Below are 18,367 nucleotides of genomic sequence, written 5' to 3'. Positions count from 1 at the left end.
GTAGTTGCTGCTGAGTATATTGTAAATGAACTTGGTTTCCACCCAAGAAGTGTCTGCTGATCAACTCTATCATTAATAGTACCACTTGGCCACCCTGCAACAGGAAGAAATTTGAAAGGCCATCACACCAGCCCCTTGTTCAGATGAGCACAAAGAAGAGAAACACAAAGCTGCATTGCACCTTGGTAGTGAAAACTTTTGATCCATTGAGGTACAGCTTTTGCTTTCTTGAATGAATCGGGTGTAAAGTGTTGTAACACTGACAAAGTGTGTAAGTAAGCACTTGCCCAGTGCCTCCGATAGTGTTATGAAAGGGGAAGGGATTAAAACAACCATTTATAGTTGCAATAAGCGAGTTTCAATAATCAGGGAGAGAGCACAATCAGCTGATTCTTATGCTGAACCGGTTGGATTCTTTATGGCAAAAGATGAGAATGATTATTCATCAATTTTTGATCAGTATGCTGAGTAAGTTGTTCTGTTGAAAGGCAAGCTGTTCTGTCAAGTATTGAGTGCTTTGGAAGTTTTAGGATTCACCTTTCCAGCTTCCTCTTTGGAAATGGGGAAGTATCTACCAATTATGTAGCAATTGTAATCAGTTAATGCTCTTCTGAGGCTTTCAAGTGCCAAAGCAAGTTGAATCAAAATGCTGTAACTATAGAATATCGTTATGGTCCCTCAGTTTTATACACTGCTGGCAGCTCCGGCTGGACATATTCTGGGAGACGTTGGCAGAAGCAACATCATGGAAAGCCAGTGCTGGGAGCAGATCTGAGAACGCTTGAAAATGCCAACAGATTCCCGGGGGTCATCTCTGTCCTAAATAATAGGCTAGATGTCAACAGGTACAGAAAAATTAAATCTGAAGGACTCAAGAACTCTTCTGGATTTTGAATGGTTCATGGACCACAGTTTCAAAAGCTAAGCAATGGAGACCAATACTGAAAAGAGCAGCTAATGTAGAAAAATGATAACTCAACCACCTGAATTTATTTAATAAGAACTTTTCAGGTTACTGTGCGCAACAACTAACGCCGTTCCCTCTAGATTTAAAACACCTACCACGATCAGTTTTTTTAAAAAAAACTTAATTCATGGGGTACAGGCTCTAAAGTGTAGCCTGAAAACACTGGAAAAACAGCAATATCTGGTGTGTGCGCGCCCTTTTAGCAAATGAACTCCAACCCAAACCTCTTATTAAAATAAAAGCTACTGCTTTGCAATTCTAACATTGACTTTAGACTTGGAGTCAAAATTGTATCAGTAGTCAGCAAGGAAGCTTAAACTCAGCAACTGTTACTTGTGTAACTGCTGAAGCTGCTTCAATCTCCACAATCACCACCTACAGCACCCGAAATGCCTTCCTGCCTAAAGACATTAACACGAGAAGTGCACATTATTCTGATGATAAGCCCCCAACCCTGGTTTTGGGCTGCCCTGGGTAAAAAAGGAGCCCACCTATAAACTCCCAGATCCGGCTGCCCCTGAATTATTTATAAGTCCCGGACCTGAGCTGCTGTAACCAATGAAAGCCGCAGTGCTACAATGCTGTACTTTCCACTCCAGTGTGTGAACATTTTGCAAGCACTGACAGCGCAGCCGCAGGCCCCACACATGCAGTGTCAGCTACCTGCATTAAAGATGGAGCAGTTTAAACAGAGACTGTTCAAACATGCCTGCACCCTTCATCACTGATGTCGCTGCTTAAAATCTCCTGGAAGGCTTTCTGTGGCCACTGGGAGATTAATGCCTATTCCAAGAGACTCTTGGCCATTCTGAGAGGATTGGCAACCCTAGCCACATGGTGGAGTTTACCAGTCAGGGGATAGTTTAAAATGAGTTGCTCGTGGCCTGTTGTAAAACAGAAGTGGTAGAAACCTGGGAATAGGCCATATTCCTGACCTCTTTGGTCCTGACCTGATGTGGAGGCATCAAAGATGAGTCAAAATGAAATTGTTGCATGTGATGTGTTATTAGTGAAAACGATCCTTGCTAATGTGTGCATTTTCAGGTTGCTGGTGTAATGTCCTGTTTATCATGAGAGGTTTATATTTCCCAGATGTTAGAGTACTTGTGGAGTGATTGTATATTATCTATAAAGCCAGATGTACAAATATTTTTGACATTTTTTTAAACCAAAATGAGGCCGAAGCTTTTAAGTTGTTTTCAAAATGAAGACATCCGGCACCTTCTTTTTGTTTCCAGGCAACTGTAGTTTTCTTGGTCTCCTTGTCATTAGCACCAATAAAATTAAAAGAATACTTTCAACTGAACGACACTGACCACTAACTAGAAGGTCATTTCATGCATCAGGCTGAAAGATTGCATTTTCTCCTTCAATCCTTTTAAACATAACTGTTGTTTGGCATTCTGAATGCTTTAGTTATTCGAAAATTAATTCTTTGATTTGAATGTAGTTACCTTTATAATCTAGTCAAATATTTTCTCAAGAAAATGTGTATTTTTTACATTTGACTTGTCAGTCAGCATTGTAAATGTGTTTTATTTAATCATAAGCAATTAGATTTTTCTTCTATAAAGTCATCATTGCGCATTTTAAGAATGTCTTACTTGTATCTGAATGTACTATATAATGTGTATTTGTGGGAATTAACCTTGAGCTGGAAATGAAGTGCATCTCTTCAATTGAGCATTAATATATTCTGACTGTGAATTGAGACTAGGCAGTTGGGCTAATTTGATATGTTGTTTTCTCAACTTTTCCAACTTGCCCACAACTAAAAGACAGATGGGCATCCATCCCATAGTGCCACTCTAAAAGTGGTTTGTGATAACTTAACCATGCTTCCCTGCAGAGAAGTGCCTGGTTGGCACCTCCCTGCTGTGAATAGGCTGAGATTTGGCACTCTTTAAACCGGTGTGAGCTCACATCCCACCAAACTGACACCATTCACTGCTGTAACAGATTCCACTCTATTGTAAAAATAGAAAATGCTGGGATTACTCAGCAGGTTAGGTAGCATCCGTGGAGAGAGAAACAAAGTTAATGTTTCAGTTTGTGACCTTTCATCAGAACTGAAACATTTGAAGTTGGAATTAAGTGAAATGTTGGGCACTTTATCAAATGCCTTTTGGAAGTCCATGTACACCACGCCAATAGCATTACCCTCATCAGCTCTGTCTGTTACATATCAAAAAACATGGATTTGTCCTTAACAAATACATGCTGGTTTTCCTTAACTAACCTACATTTGCACAAGTGACTATTAATTTTGTTGCGCATTATCATTTCTAAAAACTTCCCCACCACTGAGGTTAAACTGACTCACCTATATTTGCTGGGCTTATCTTTACATCCCTTTTTGAACATTTGCAATTCTCCAATACTCTGGCACCACCTCGAGTCAAAGGAAAACTGAAAAATTATGGCCAGTGCCTCAGCAATTTCCACTCTCACTTCCCTAGATATCCTTAGATGCATCTCATTGGCACTGGGCCTTATTAACTTCAAGTACAGACGGCCTATCCAGTACCACCACTTATCAATTTTCACCATGACCTGGACAGCACCACCTTCCTTGGTAAAAACAGATGCAAAGTATTAATTTAATAACTCAGCCGTACCTATACTTCCACGTGTAAATCCTTTTTGGTTCCTAATTAGCCCCTCTCCTCCTCTTACCACCTTTTTATTATTTATATGTTTATAGGAGACTTTTGCATTACGTTATGCTAGCTGCCAGTCTTTTTTCATATTTTCTCATTGCTTCCCTAATTTGGTTTTTCAATCCCCTCTGAACCTTCTGTATTTTGCCTGGTTCACAATCATATTATCCAGCTGACTTCTGCCATAAGCACACTTTTTCTGCTTCCTCTTAATCCCTATCCCCTTTGCCATCCTGGATTTGTTTGCCCTACCTTTTCCCTTCATGTGTGTCTCCCTGTCTGCATTTGAATGAACATTTCTTTAAAGTCTCCACATCATACCATCTGAAGCTGATGGGCCTCTTGCATAGTTTTGCACAATTGCCAAGTCGCGATGCAGGGTATGCTGCTGGTAGGCACAACCAGCTACTTGGAGTCATAACTGAGAGTTAGAGAGTTGTGGGACACCAGTTTCCCCTATCCACAACCCATTTGATATGGATGTGTGGCTTAGCAGGGGAACTAGCCCTCATAATCATCTCCCATAAACCCCAAAAACTGGAAACATACTGCTGTCGAAAATTCTCCTGAATAGACTCTTAGGAACTCTTGTCCGTCTCTGCACTTTACGCTACTACTATCCCAGTCTATATTTGGAGAAGTCCCCCATTATCACTGCGCTATAATTCTTGCAGTACTTTGTAACTTCCTTCCAAATTTCTTCCTCTACATTTTTCCCACTATTTGGTGACCAATGGACTACACCGAGCAATGTGATTGCACCTTGTTTGTTCCTTAGCTCGAACCAAATAGATTCTGTCCTTGACCCCTCTGGGACATCATCTCTCTCCAGCACTGCAATGTTCTCCTTAATCAATACTGCCACCTCTCCTCCTTTCATATCTTTCCTGAATACCTTGTATCCATGAATACTTAATACGCAGTCCTGGCCACCTTTGAGCCAGACCTTTGTTATTACCACAACGTAATTCTATGTGGCTATTTGCATCCACAACTCGCCAATCTTATTTACCACACTCCGTGCATTCACATACATGCACTGTAACCCTAATTTAGACTTTATTATTTATCCTCTTTCGCTGAACCCGCCTAATACTTTACTGTTTTCTACTCTAGTAATACCTGTCTCTCCCAATATTCTTTGCACCTTGGTGTCCCTCTCTATTACCTCCTGATTCCCAAACCCCAGTCGTTAGTTTAGCCCCTCCCCAATAGCACTCGCAAATTGGCCGTCAAGAAAATTAGTCCCAGCTCTGTTTAGGTGAGTTGAATGACTACCTTTGGCATCAAGGCAGCATTTGACCATGTGTGGCATCAAGGAGCCCTAGCAAAACTGAAGTCAATGAGAATCGGGGAAAACTGTCCACTGGTTGGAGTCATACCTAGCATAAAGGAGGATGGTTGTGGTTGTTGGAGGTCAATCATCTCAGTCCCAGGTCAACACTGCAGGAGTTCCTTAGCGTAGTATCCTAGGCCTAACCATCTTCAGCTGCTTCATCAATGACCTTCCTTCCATCATAAGGTCAGAAGCGGGGATGTTCGCTGATGAATGCACAATGTTCAGTACCATTCGCGACTCCTCAGATACTGAAGCAGTCCATGTTCAAATTCAGTAAGACCTGGACATTATCCAGGCTTGGGCTGAGAAGTGCCAAGTAACATTCATGCCACACAAGTGCCGGCAATGACCATCTCCAGCAAGAGAGAATCTAACCATCTTCCCTTGACATTCAATGACATTACCATCGCTGAATCCCCCACTATCAACATCCTGGGGGTTACCATTGACCAGAAATTGAACAGGATTAGCCATTTAAATACTGTGGCTATAAGAGCAGGTCAGAGGCTAGGAATCCTATGGCGAGTAACTCACCTCCTGATCACCAAAGCCTGTCCACCATCTACAAAGCAGAAGTCAGGAGTGTGATGGAACGCTTTCCATGTGCCTAGGTGAGTGCAGCACCAACAACACTCAAGAAGCTTGACACCATTCAGGACAAAGCAGTCAGCTTGAGTGGCACCCCAACCACAAACGTTCACCCCCTCCTCCACCAGCACACAGTGGCAGCAATGTGTACCATCTACAAGATGCACTGCAGAAACTCACCAAGGCTCCTTAGACAGCACCTTCCAAACCCACGACCATTACCATCTAGAAGGACAAGGGCAGCAGATGCAGGGGAACACCACCACCTGGAAGTTCCTCTCCAAGCCACACACCATCGTGACTTCCACATGGACTGCAGTGGTTCAAGAAGGCAGCTCATCACCACCTTCTCAAGGGCAATTAAGGATGTGCAATAACTGCTGGCCCAGCCAGCAATGTCAAATCCCACGGGTGAATAAAAAGAACCTACCTGGCTCAAAACTGATCCTAATGTCCCAAGAATCTAAAGCCCTCTCTCCTGAACCATCTCTCCAGCCGTGCTTTCATTTGCTCTATATTCCTATTTCTATACTGACTTGCACGTGGCACGAGGATTAATCTGGAGATTACTACTTTTGCCAATTGCTTACCCAACTCCCTAAACTTTGACTGCAGGACCATATCCTTCTTTCTACCTATATCGTTGGTGCTGATGTGGACCATGACTGCTGGCTGTTCATTCACGGCCCTTGGTGCTCTGCAGCCACTCAATGACATCCTTGACCCTGGCACCTGGAAGGCAACATACTATCCTGGATCCACGCCTGCAGCCGCAGAAACGCTTGCCTGTGATAGAATCTTCTTTCACTATTACTCTTCCAGTGCTCTTCCTGCCCATCGCCCATATGGCTGAGCCACCCGTGATACCATGGACTTGGCTCAGGCTGCGCTCCCCAGATAAACCATCACTTCATCAATTTTCAGAACTGAGTACTGGTTGGAGAGTGAGGTGCTCCAAGGGGACTCATACGCCATCTACCTGTTTCTTCTTGACTGCCTGGTGATCACCCATTCCCCCTCTCCCTGCATACTCTTAAGCTGCGGGATGGCCACATCTATAAACATGCTATCCACAAAGCTCTCAACCTCACAGATGCATCTCAGTGAGGCCAACTGCTGCTTTTAAATATTTGGATGGAAAATGTGAAGGAAACTACTCCTGTTCAGATTGTATATTGGTGATATTTGGAGTGTTAACATTTTGAAACTATTAAGTTCCTAATGGTTTTTTTGGATTTACAAATATGTATATATAAACTCTATAATAGATCAAGCTTTTACTTTTTTCAGACTAAAAATTATTTGACACAACTTTTTTGTCTTTCTATTGTTTTTATCCTTGCTTTTCCTAATCTTCAGCCTCAGTCAATGTCCTAGTCCAAAACTGCAAGATCTACAACGATGCAAGCTGTGATATTTCAGCAGATGGGCAGCTTCTGGCTGCATTCATTCCCAGTAGTCAGCGTGGATTTCCAGATGAAGGCATCTTAGCGGTGTATTCCCTTGCTTCACACAACTTGGGGGAGATGTTGTATACGAAGCGATTTGGTAAGTGTATTGCAAAAAATACAATTTTTTTGGTTTTTTTGCTTTTAAAATTTTACAGCCCATCACTTACTTTTGTTTCCTTTTCTTCTGTTCAGAGTTAAAGACAAGCTGCTGTACTTCATGAAAATAATTTACCTAATTGCCACATACAACAAACAAGGGTTTTCATAAGGGTTTCTGAATTTAAAAATAAAACTTTGGGTGTTTAGTAAAATGGGTGATGCAAAGGTTTCAACATCCCTTAGGCTATAGAAACAATGATGTAGCTACAGGTATGGAGCTATAATAATGAAACAGAGGTTTTTAAGGGATTACCTCATAGAGGTTTTCCAGATTATGGAACATTGAGATAATAAAGAGTGATTGTTTCTATTCATTGAGATATTAACAAGAAAGCACTGATTTAAGATAATCATCAAAATTAAAAGGACAAGTTAGAAAGAATTCTTGACTCAGCGATTTGAATGTGAAAATTTCTGCCACAAATCATTTTTGAAGCAGAGTCAATAACTGAAATTATATAGTGGGTTGGAAAAGAGGAATTTTAGCACTTATGAGAAACATGAGGAAAATGAAATCATGTGGTCATCAGGAGCTGCCACTCAAACATGTTAGACATCCACCTCCAGGAATTCATGAGGACTATTTCTGAGACGTTGAGACCAACACAGCTCGAGGGGCTTCCTGTGCTAGCACATATTGAACCTCCTGATATCGTCAGGGAAAACATCCTTATCAAAGAACACCACCTGCTCAGAGCTAACAAAGCACTCCCATTGACACAGGACATCACAAAAAACCAACGCACTTGTCTGAAATCTCATAACTCCTACACACTCCACACCTTACAAACAGACGACAGCCCCATCTTTTGTTGGCATACCTCCTGGTTTACTGCAAACATCACCAACCACAACTGGTAACTGACCCAGGTGGTAAAGACCCAGGTTTCAAACTTACATGGAAAATGTGGACAACCCTCAACCGCTTTAGGATGGGCCACGGAAGATGCGGCCACTTCCTCCACAAGTGGAGCATGAGAAGCAGCACAAATTGTGACTGTGGTCATCCAAGTCAGATCATCGCCCACATACTGAACTTCTAACTGAGAAATCCATTCCTGGTGCCATCACAACCATTCACACTATTAACTGAAGCTGTTGAATGGATTATTAACCCTGACATCAAACTATAACTGCTTTCCCATCAATACAAATAAAAAAACTGTAGAGAAGACATGAAGAGCCATGTGGGCTCTTTCTGTACATGCATTTCTTACATTCTGTACCATTGTTTTGCCTTCACTGTTTGTAAGGACTTAGTGGTGAAATGACTTTGAGTAATTTTGATTCAGTTCACATGGATATGGAGTCATTGCACAGAACTACCCCAAATTTGACACTCTAGTCAATCTCTCTAACTGAAGGATAGATGTTGAGGTAAAAATGCTGGGTTTTTTTAAATCAGAAAGTCATTAGAGTAGGCAGACAGAAACTGTTTCCTCTGGTGAAAGAATTCCGAACTAAAGGGCATAACATTAAAATTAGAGGTGGGCCAGTTAAGAGCCAAATCTGAATTCAAATCCACGAAGCACTTTTTTATTCATAGGGTAATGGAAATCTATAAATCATTCCCCCAAAAGACTGTGGGTGCTGTATGAATTGAAATTTTTGATACTGCTATCAATACATTTTTTTTGAGTGAGCATAATCAAGGAATATGGCTGGTAAAAGTTGGTGTACATATGAAGTGAGTAATTTCTGGTATGGCTGTGAATTCCTGTGTTTTTTTTCTAAATGGAAAAGCAACAATTTGGAAAATATGAGTTTCGACTGGGTATTCTACTGTTTATTGTTACTATTATTTATTAGCTGAGTATAGTCGAACACCTGGCCAGCTTCCCAGGTTTTCCCTCTGTAAACTTGAGATTATCCAGAACTTTCCCGCCCAAGTCCTACCTTGCACCAAGTCCCGTTCATCCACCACCCCTGTGCTTGGTGACCTACAATGGCTCTCAGTTGCACAATGTCGTGATTTTAAAATTCTCATCCTTTTTTTCAAATCCCACCATGACCTTGCCCCTCCATGCGTCTGTGTTTTCCTTCAGCCTGAAAATCTTCCAAGATATTTACATTTCTCTAAATTTGGCTTCTTGAGCATCTCGGGTTTGAATCACACTGCCAAGGTCCTAAGATCTGGAATTCCATTCCTAAACCTCTCCACCTCGCTACCATTCTTTTCTTCTTTAAGAAATTCCTTAAAACCTACTTCTTTTGCCATAATGTCGCCTTATGTGGCTCAGTGTCAAATGTTGTTAATGCTCCTCTGGAGCGCCTTAATATGTTTATTATATTAATGATGCTATTTAAATGCAACAATTAAGAAAAGCACGGATGGCCCAAAGGTCATGAAAGACAAAGTAAGAACAGCAATAAAGAAGGTGAAAAACATGCACTATCAGGCTGATGAGTCATGTTACCGAGCTCCTCCTTTGAGTACTGATGAGTGTGGCCCAGGAGCAAGATAAAGCCAGAAATTTCAGTTCTTCAGTGTGGTTTTGTAGAAGATAGAGGAACGAGAAATGCTATCTTTCTAGTACATATGCTATCAGAAAGAGCAATAGAGATGAAAAAAGATGTAATCATGTATTTTATTGATTATAGTAAGGCTTTTGATCAGGTGAAACATGAAGAACTGATTAACGTTTTAGAGTCTCTTGACAAAGAAGAACAAAGAAAAGTACAGCACAGGAACAGGCCCTTCGGCCTTCCAAGCCTACGCCGATCATATTGCCTGTCAAACTAAAACCTTTTGCACTTCCGGGGTCCGTATCCTTCTATTCCCATCCTATTCATGTATTTGTCAAGCTGCCTCTTAAACACAACTATCGTACCTGCTTCCACCACCTCCTCTGGCAGCGAATTTCATACACTCACTACCCTCTGTGTAAAAAACTTGCCCCACACATCTCCTCTAAAGCTTTCTTCTCTCACTTTAAATCTATGTTCCCTAGTAATTGACTCTTCCACCCTGGGAAAAAGCTTCCATGCCACTCAAAATTTTGTAAACTTCTACCAAGTCGCCCCTCAATCTCCGTTGCTCTAATGAGAACAGTCCGAGTTTCTCCAACCTCTCCTCATAGCTAACAACCTCCAGACCAGGCAGCATCCTGGTAAACCTCCTCTGCGCCCTCTCCAATGCCTCCATATCCTTCTGGTAATGTGGCAACCAGAATTGCACGCAATATTCCAAGTGTGGCCTAACCAAGGTTCTATACAGCTGCAGCATGACTTCCCAGCTTTTATACTCAATACCCCTGCCGATGAAGGCAAGCATGCCATATGCCTTCCCGACTACCTTATCCACCTGCGTTGCCACTTTCAGTGACCTGTGGACCTGTACACCCAGATCCCTCTGCCCGTCGATGCACTTAAGGGTTCTGCCATTTACTGTATAATCCCTACCTGTATTAGATCTTCCAAAATGCATTACCTCGCATTTGTCCGGATTAAACTCCATCTGCCATTTCTCCGCCCAAGTCTCCAACCGATCTATACCCCGTTGTATCCTTTGACAATCCTCTTCATTATCTGCAACTCCTCCAACCTTAGTGTTGTCTGCAAACTTACTAATTAGCCCAGTTACATTTTCCTTCAAATCATTTATGTATACCACAAACAGCAAAGGTCCCAGCACTGATCCCTGTGGAACACCACTAGTCACAGCTCTCCATTGAGAAAGGCACCCTTCCACTGCTACCCTCTGTCTTCTATGACCAAGCCAATTCTGCATCCATCTTGCCAGCTCACCTCTGATCCCGTGCGACTTTACCTTCTGTACCAGTCTGCCATGAGGGACCTTATTAAAGGCCTTACTGAAATCCATGTAAATAACATCCACTGCCCTTCCATCGTCGATCATCTTTGTCACTTCCTCGAAAAACTTGATCAAGTTAGTGAGACACAACCTCCCCTTCACAAAACTATGCTGCCTCTCACTAATATGCCCATTTGCTTCCAAATGGTAGTAAATCCTGTCACAAAGAATCTTCTCCAATAATTTCCCTACCACTGCGTAAGGCCTGTAATTTCCTGGATTATCCCTGCTACCCTTCTTAAACAATGGAACAACATTGGCCATTCTCCAGTCCTCTGGGACCTCACCCGTAGCCAGTGATGATACAAATATTTCTGTCAAGGCCCCAGCAATCTCCTCCCTTGCCTCCCTTAGTACTCTGGGGTAGATCCCATCTAGCCCTGGGGACTTATCCACCTTAATATTCTTCAAGACGCCTAACACCTCTTTTTTGATCTCAACATGATCCAGGCTATCTACACACTCTTCCCTGGACAAATCGACCACTAAGTCCTTCTCTTTGGTGAATACTGATGAGAAGCACTCATTTAGTATCTCTCCCATTTCTTCTGGCTCCACACACACATTCCCACCTCTGTCCCTGAGTGGGCCTACCCTTTCCCTGGCTACCCTCTTGCTTAACATATGTATAAAAGGCCTTGGGATTTTCCTTAATCCTGGTTGCCAATGACTTTTCATGACCCCTTTTAGCCCTCCTGACTCCCTGCTTAAGTTTCTTCTTACTTTCTTTATATTTTCCACGGACTTCATCTGTTCCCAGCCTTCTAGCCCTTATGAGTGCTTCCCTTTTCTTTTTGACTAATCTCACAATATCCTTCATTATCCAAGGTTCCTGAAACTTGCCATACTTATCCTTCATCCTAGCAGGAACATGCCAGTCCTGAATTCTTATCAACTGACGTTTGAAAGCCCCCCACATGTCAGTTGTTATTTGCCCTCAAACATCCGCCTCCAGTCAAGATTCCTCAGTTCCTGCCTAATATTGTTATAATTAGCCTTCCCCCAATTAAGCACCTTAACCCGAGGACTTCTGTTATCCTTATCCACCAGTACCTTGAAACTTACTGAATTATGGTCACTTTTCCCGAAATGCTCCCCTACTGAAACCTCGACCACCTGGCCGGGTACATTCCCTAATACCAGGTCCAGTATTGTCCCTTCCCTAGTTGGACTATCTATATATTGTCTCAGGTAGCCCTTCTGGATGCACCTTACAAATTCTGCACCATGCAAACCCCTAGCACTAAGTGATCCCCAGTCAACATAGGGAAAGTTAAAATCCCCCACCACAACAACCCTATTGCTTTTACATCTTTCCAAAATCTGCCTACATAACTGTTCCTCAATCTTCCGCTGGCAATTGGGGGGCCTATAGTAAACCCCCAACATTGTGACTGCACCCTTCCTATTCCGGAGCTCTACCCATATTGCCTTGCTGCGTGAGCCCACCGAGGTGTCCTCCTGTCGTACAGCTGTGATATTCTCCTTAACCAGCAGTGCAACTCCCCCACCTCGTCTACATCCCTCTCTATCCTGCCTGAAACATCTAAATCCTGGAATGTTTATCTGCCAATCCTGTCCATCCTACAACCAAGTCTCTGTAATAGCAATAACATCATAGTCCCGAGTACTAATCCAAGCTCTAAGCTCCTCTGCCTTGCTTGTTATACTTCTCGCATTGAAACAAATGCATTTCAGACCCCCAGTCCCACTGTGTTCAGTAATTTCTCCCTGCCTGCTCTTCCTCTTAGTCCTTCTGGCCCCCTGCCATACTAGTTTAAACCCTCCCAAGTGACACTAGCAAATCTCGCAGCCAGGATATTGGTGCCCCTCCAGTTTAGATGCAACCCGTCCTTCTTGTACAGGTCCCACCTGACCTGGAAGACCTTGATGGCGAGGATCTTAGAGTGTTAAGAAATCTTTATTGGGAACAAAGTGCAGCTGTAAAAGTCGAGAACGATTTAAGCGATCTAGTGTTTCCTCCCCGGATTTATTCAATTTGTATAGGAAAAATATTCTTGGAGAGATTGGAGACCCTCCTGGAGTAGTAGCTGGAGGTTACGCCAATGATACCCTTCTTATTGCCAACTCTGAAGAGAAACTGCAAAAGATTTTGGACAGAGTAGTGACCAAAAGTGAGAAGTAAGGCTGAACATAAAGTGTAAGAAAACAAAATGTCTGGTCGTGTCCAAAAAGAAAATCATACCAGAATGTAAGATCACAGTGAAGAATGAAAGGATCACGCAGGTAGACAAATTTTGTTTCCTAGGAAGTATGCTAACATCGGATGGAATATGTGACCAAGAAATAAGATGAAGGATTGGAATGGCAAAAGATGCATTTCAAAAAATGAAAAAGATTATGATCAACTCAAAATTAGCCATGAAAACAAAGCTGAGAATCCTGGAATGCTACATCACACCAATTCTGGCACACGGAAGCGAGTGTTGGACGGTCAGTGAAGCAATACAGGAAAGAATTGAGGCTGCAGAATTGTGGTTTTTGAGACATTATGATCATTATTTCCCGTTGGATCTTTTACTCTGAGATTACTAATTAACCCTGCCTACACAATACTAGATCTAAAATAGCTTTATCCCTAGTTTGTTCCAAAATGTATTGCTCCAGGAAACTGTTATGAAACCATTCTTAAAAACTCATCTTCCAGACCTCCTTTGCTAATTTGAGTGATCTAGCCTATATGAAGATTAAAGTTATCCACAATTATTACATTCCCTTATAGGCGCCAATAATTTATTGTTTAATGCTCTGTCCAATTGTATAGCAGGTCTCACATAGGCTCGTCAAAAAAGTGAACACCCTTGGGATCCAAGAGAGAGTGGTATATTTGCTTTGTGGCTGGATGCAAAGGGTAATGGTTGGCAGGTGTTTTTGTGACTGGAAGGCTGTCACCAGTGAGGTCCTGCAGAGTTCAGTATTCAGTCCCTTGTTTTTTGTCATTTATGTTAATGATTTAGACTCAAATGCAAGGGCGTGATAAATAAGTTTGCATTGATAAAAAAATTGGCCATGTGGTTGACAAGAAGAATGCAGGAAGATATAGATGCTCTGGTCAGTTGGGCAGAAAGGTGCATAATGGAGTGTGAGAAGTGTGAGATAATGCATTTTGGGAGGTGAAAGACAGTGAAATACACAATAAATAGGAGGACATTGGGTAGTGTTGAGGAACAGAGGGACCTTAAAATGTATATCCACAGACCTTTAAAGGTGGCAGAACAGATCAGTAAGGTTGTTAAGAAGGCATGTGGCATACTTTCCTTTATTAGTTGAAGCATAATCAGGAAGTTATGCTAGAAATGTATACAAGAATAGTTGGACCACAGCTTGAGCACTTTGTACAGTTCTGGTCATCCCATTACAGGAAAGATGTACTTGCACTGGGGAGGGTGCAGAGGAGATATACGAGGATATTGCCAGGACTGGAAAATTTAGGCTCTGAAGGAAGATTGGATAGGGTTACTTCCTTTGGAGCATCATTATTGAGAGGTTGGGATGACTAGTAATAGAATCATAAAAGTGTAAGGAACACTGGTGCAACTTCTAACTCCTGCTTCTAATGCACTGAATGTTTCTTTGGCATTGGTTCACTGAGGCTGCCCTAACTTGCTGCTATGACCAGTTAATTTATGTTTTCCGTATGCTGCAGTTTTAATACCTTGCTTTTGTAAAAAAGCAGAGAATTTCTACCCAACTATGAAGCCTTTATGATTTTTTAAAAATTGCACCTTATAGGGCATACTAGGGAAGCAGCTTAACAAATATATAGATAACAGTTTGGCCTGTAGGAGCAATAATTGCTCGAAAGATTACTCACAGCCAGAGTTAAACCGTCCTTTTTTAACTTATCCTCTCAGGTCCAAATGCTATTTCCGTCAGTTTGTCTCCAATGGGCAAGTACGTGATGGTTGGCCTGGCCTCCCGGCGCATCCTGCTGCACCCCTCCACTGAACATATGGTGGCACAAGTCTTCCGATTGCAGCAACCCCATGGTGGAGAAACCTCAATGAGGGTGAGTTTTACTCTGTTAGCTATCTAATGCTTTGTTGCCAGCAGGTAAAACTGCAGGGGTCTTATTATGTTCTGACAACAGCAATTTTTAATATATTGATTGACTAGCTTGTCTGTTGTAGCAGTTATGCTTTTGTTCAAGTTATTGCTGAATTCTTACCAGTGAGACATTGAGCAGCTTTTCCTGTATGTTAGCCAATGTAGCAACTCCACACCTGTGTTCTTCCCTTTGTAAACTTCACGAAGTGTATAACTGGCAAAACATATTAGTTCAAACTAATGCTAGCTAGAGTACTTTTGAAGTGTAGTTATTGTTGTGACATTAGACTTAAAGTGCTTAATTGACTGTAAAGTGAATTGGGACACCCCGTGGCCATGAAAGGCTGTGTAAGTGCAAGTTTTACTTTCTAAAAAATGCAAGTCTTCTGTGATGGTGGTGACATTGAAGAGACCAAGTTTGATAATCCGTTTAGCACTTCTGGCTGAAGCTAGTAGAAAACACTTCAGCCTTATCTTGTAGGCTCATAATTATCTGTTATGATTGAGAATGAGCCTCCTCCTCTTCCCATTAGTTATTTAATTGTCCATTGTAGATCATTGACCATTTCAGCCCAACATGTCTGTCCTAGCTCTTTGAAAGAACTATCCAGTTAGTCCCACTCCCTTGCTCTTTCCCATTTCCCTACAGCAACAACTCCTATTTTATAGCACTTTTAGTGTCAAGAAACACCCCAACAAGCTTCACAAAAGCATTATAAGTATGGCACCAAGCCACACAAGGAGATGTTATGTCAGATTACCAAAAGCTAGGTCAAAGAGGTAGATTTTAAGGAGTGTATTAAAGGAGGAAAGTGAAAGGGATGGGTGTATGGGGGTAGTTCCAGAGCTTGGGCCAAGGCAACTGAAGGCATGACCCCCGGTGGTGGAGCAATTAAAATTGGAGATGCGCAGAGACCAGAATTGAAGGAGCACTGAAATCTCAGAAGGTTGTGGGGCTGGAGAAGATTACAGAGGCGAGGAGGGATGAGGCCATGGAGGGATTTGAAAACATGGATGAGAATTTTAAAATCAAGATGTTGTTTAACTGGGAGCTAAGGTAGGTTAGCCGGCACAGGTCTGAAAGGGGAACAGGGCTTGGATGTGAGTTAAGACACGGGCAGCAGTGTTTTGGATGACCTTGAGTTTATGGAGGGTAGAATGCAGGACGCTCTTGGAATAGTCTATTATTAAGTGAATAATAATGAGGGCTTCAGCTGCAGATGAGCTGAGACATCGCACAATGTTAAGGAGGTGGAAATAGGCTGTCTTAGTGATGGCACAAATGGGAGGTCAGAGACTCATCTCGGGATCAAATGTGACATCAAGATTGTAAATCGACTGGGAGGGATGGAGTTGGTAGCTAGGTAATGGAATTTGAAGCAGGGATCAAAAATAATGGCTTCAGTTTTCCTGGTATTTCCCCCCATCCAGTTCTGGATGTCGGATAAGCAGCTATATTTACAGGTATTTTTAATTCTAGGATTTTAACTACAGAACTAAAAATAAAAGAAATGTAACTGATTCTTATGCTTCTTGAGTGTTGTTGGAGTTGCACTCATCCAGGCAAATGAAGAGCATTCTATCGTACTCCTGACTTGTGCCTTGTAGATGGTGGACAGGCTTTGGGGAGTCAACGTGAGATACTCTCCACAGAATTCCCTCCCTCTGACCTGCTCTTGTAGCCACAGTATTTATATGGCTGGTCCAGTTCAGTTTCTGGTCAATGGTAATCTCCAGGATGCTGATAATGGGGAATTCAGCGATGGTAATGCTACTGAATGTCATGGGAGATGGTTGGATTCTCTCTTGTTGGATATGTTCATTGCCCGGCACTTGTGTGGCACAAATGTTACTTACCACTTGTCAGCCCAAGCCTGAATGTGGTCCAGGTTTGCAGCATATGGGCATGAGCTGCTTCAGTATCTGAGGAGTCGTGAATGGTGCTGTACATTGTGCAATCATCCAGAAACATCCCCACTTCTGACCTCATAACGGAGGGAAGGTCATTGATGAAGCAGCTGAAGATGATTGGGCCAAGGACACTACCGTGAGGAACTCCTGCAGTGATGACCTGGGACTGAGATGATTGACCTCCAACAACCACAACCATCTTCCTTTGTGCTGGATATGATTCCAACCAGTAGAGAATTTTCCCCCTGATTTCCATTGACTGCAGTTTTACCAGGGCTCTTTGATGCCACACTTGGTCAAATGCTGCCTTGACTTAAAGAGCAGTCACTTACACATCACCTCTTGAGTTCAGCTCTATTTATTGTGTATTCCACTGCCTTGTTCGCCTTCCCTAAATGCATTATGTGATGTCCTTTGACTTGGAAGCAGTACAGTAATGAAAATTTTTAACTTTAAAATGTCTGCGGAATCTATAATTTTTTTTTTAAGAATGTTTGAAAACTTTTAAGAGCTTACACCATTTGTAACAGAATCAGTTATAATTTTATTAGATAACAAGAAATACTGGTCCATGTGACCTGGCAACTCTTTATGTGGAAGCAGTATCAACAGGAAAGAAGTTAAGACAGAAGCCATGTGGCCAGACACAAAGAAGAGCTGCAGACATAGGGGAGAACAGATAAGGCACATTTACAAGGAGCTGTGTGTAGGTGTAATACAGTTAAACAGGACAGAAATCCAAAGACAGATTAGTGCAGGGATTGAGAATTGGACAATTTTACTGCTGCTCCAGTTTTGCCAGAACCGACCAGACCGTTTAACGGGGTTTATTAAACTGATTGGATAAAAGGGTCTCTGGTGAATCTGTGCCATCAAGAATATCATCATGGAGGTTTTGTAGGAGTGTGCCCCTTGGATGATGACCTTCTCTGGAAACCTCGGATGGAATACAGCTGCCAATGAACATGATTCAAGGGCCGAATCAATTTAAAAGTAAGGTGAGAGATCCAATGTAGCAGAAGCGAGTTAGAGAACTTTGAAACTGTATGTTGTGCCACCCTTCTGAGATGGGTTATGAGAGTGCTTGTTGTCGTGTAAGAAGTATTTTTGTTGTATCGACCATTTAGAGCGAAATTTATCTTTTTATTTGAAGTGTCATGTGCCTGTTAATTCATGTTTAATTTATGTTGTTTCTATTTTATGTTGAAGTAAAAGCTACAAAAAGTGGAATCTTATTGGTAATTTCTTCATTTGGCAGTCATTCAGTAAATTTGGTTGTTTTGGTTTCCAGTTCCCCCATGGGGATCGTAACAATCACCCCCTGTTTCTCCAGATTAAACTCCGTTTGTCGCTGTTCCACCCAGCTAACTAGGCCATTGACCTTCCTGCAATCTTCCTACAGCTTGCTTC

The 18,367-nt window shown here is 42.1% G+C and overlaps 1 protein-coding gene across 1 annotated transcript in view; it reads left to right on the top strand.

Moving 5' to 3' along the window:
* LOC144685064 (activating molecule in BECN1-regulated autophagy protein 1-like) overlaps nucleotides 1-18,367 on the top strand; it is a 400,294-nt gene that overhangs the window by 329,411 nt on the left and 52,516 nt on the right. The window contains exons 14-15 of the mRNA XM_078549599.1: nucleotides 6,914-7,102; nucleotides 14,854-15,022. Coding sequence (XP_078405725.1) covers nucleotides 6,914-7,102; nucleotides 14,854-15,022 — 358 coding nt within the window. The remainder of the gene's footprint in view (nucleotides 1-6,913; nucleotides 7,103-14,853; nucleotides 15,023-18,367) is intronic.

This window comes from Cetorhinus maximus, chromosome 9 (assembly GCF_964194155.1).
Source record: "Cetorhinus maximus chromosome 9, sCetMax3.hap1.1, whole genome shotgun sequence".
Taxonomy (NCBI): Eukaryota; Metazoa; Chordata; class Chondrichthyes; order Lamniformes; family Cetorhinidae; genus Cetorhinus; species Cetorhinus maximus.
The sequence above is the reverse complement of the archived record's forward strand: the minus strand, read 5'-3'. Positions and strand labels throughout refer to the sequence as shown.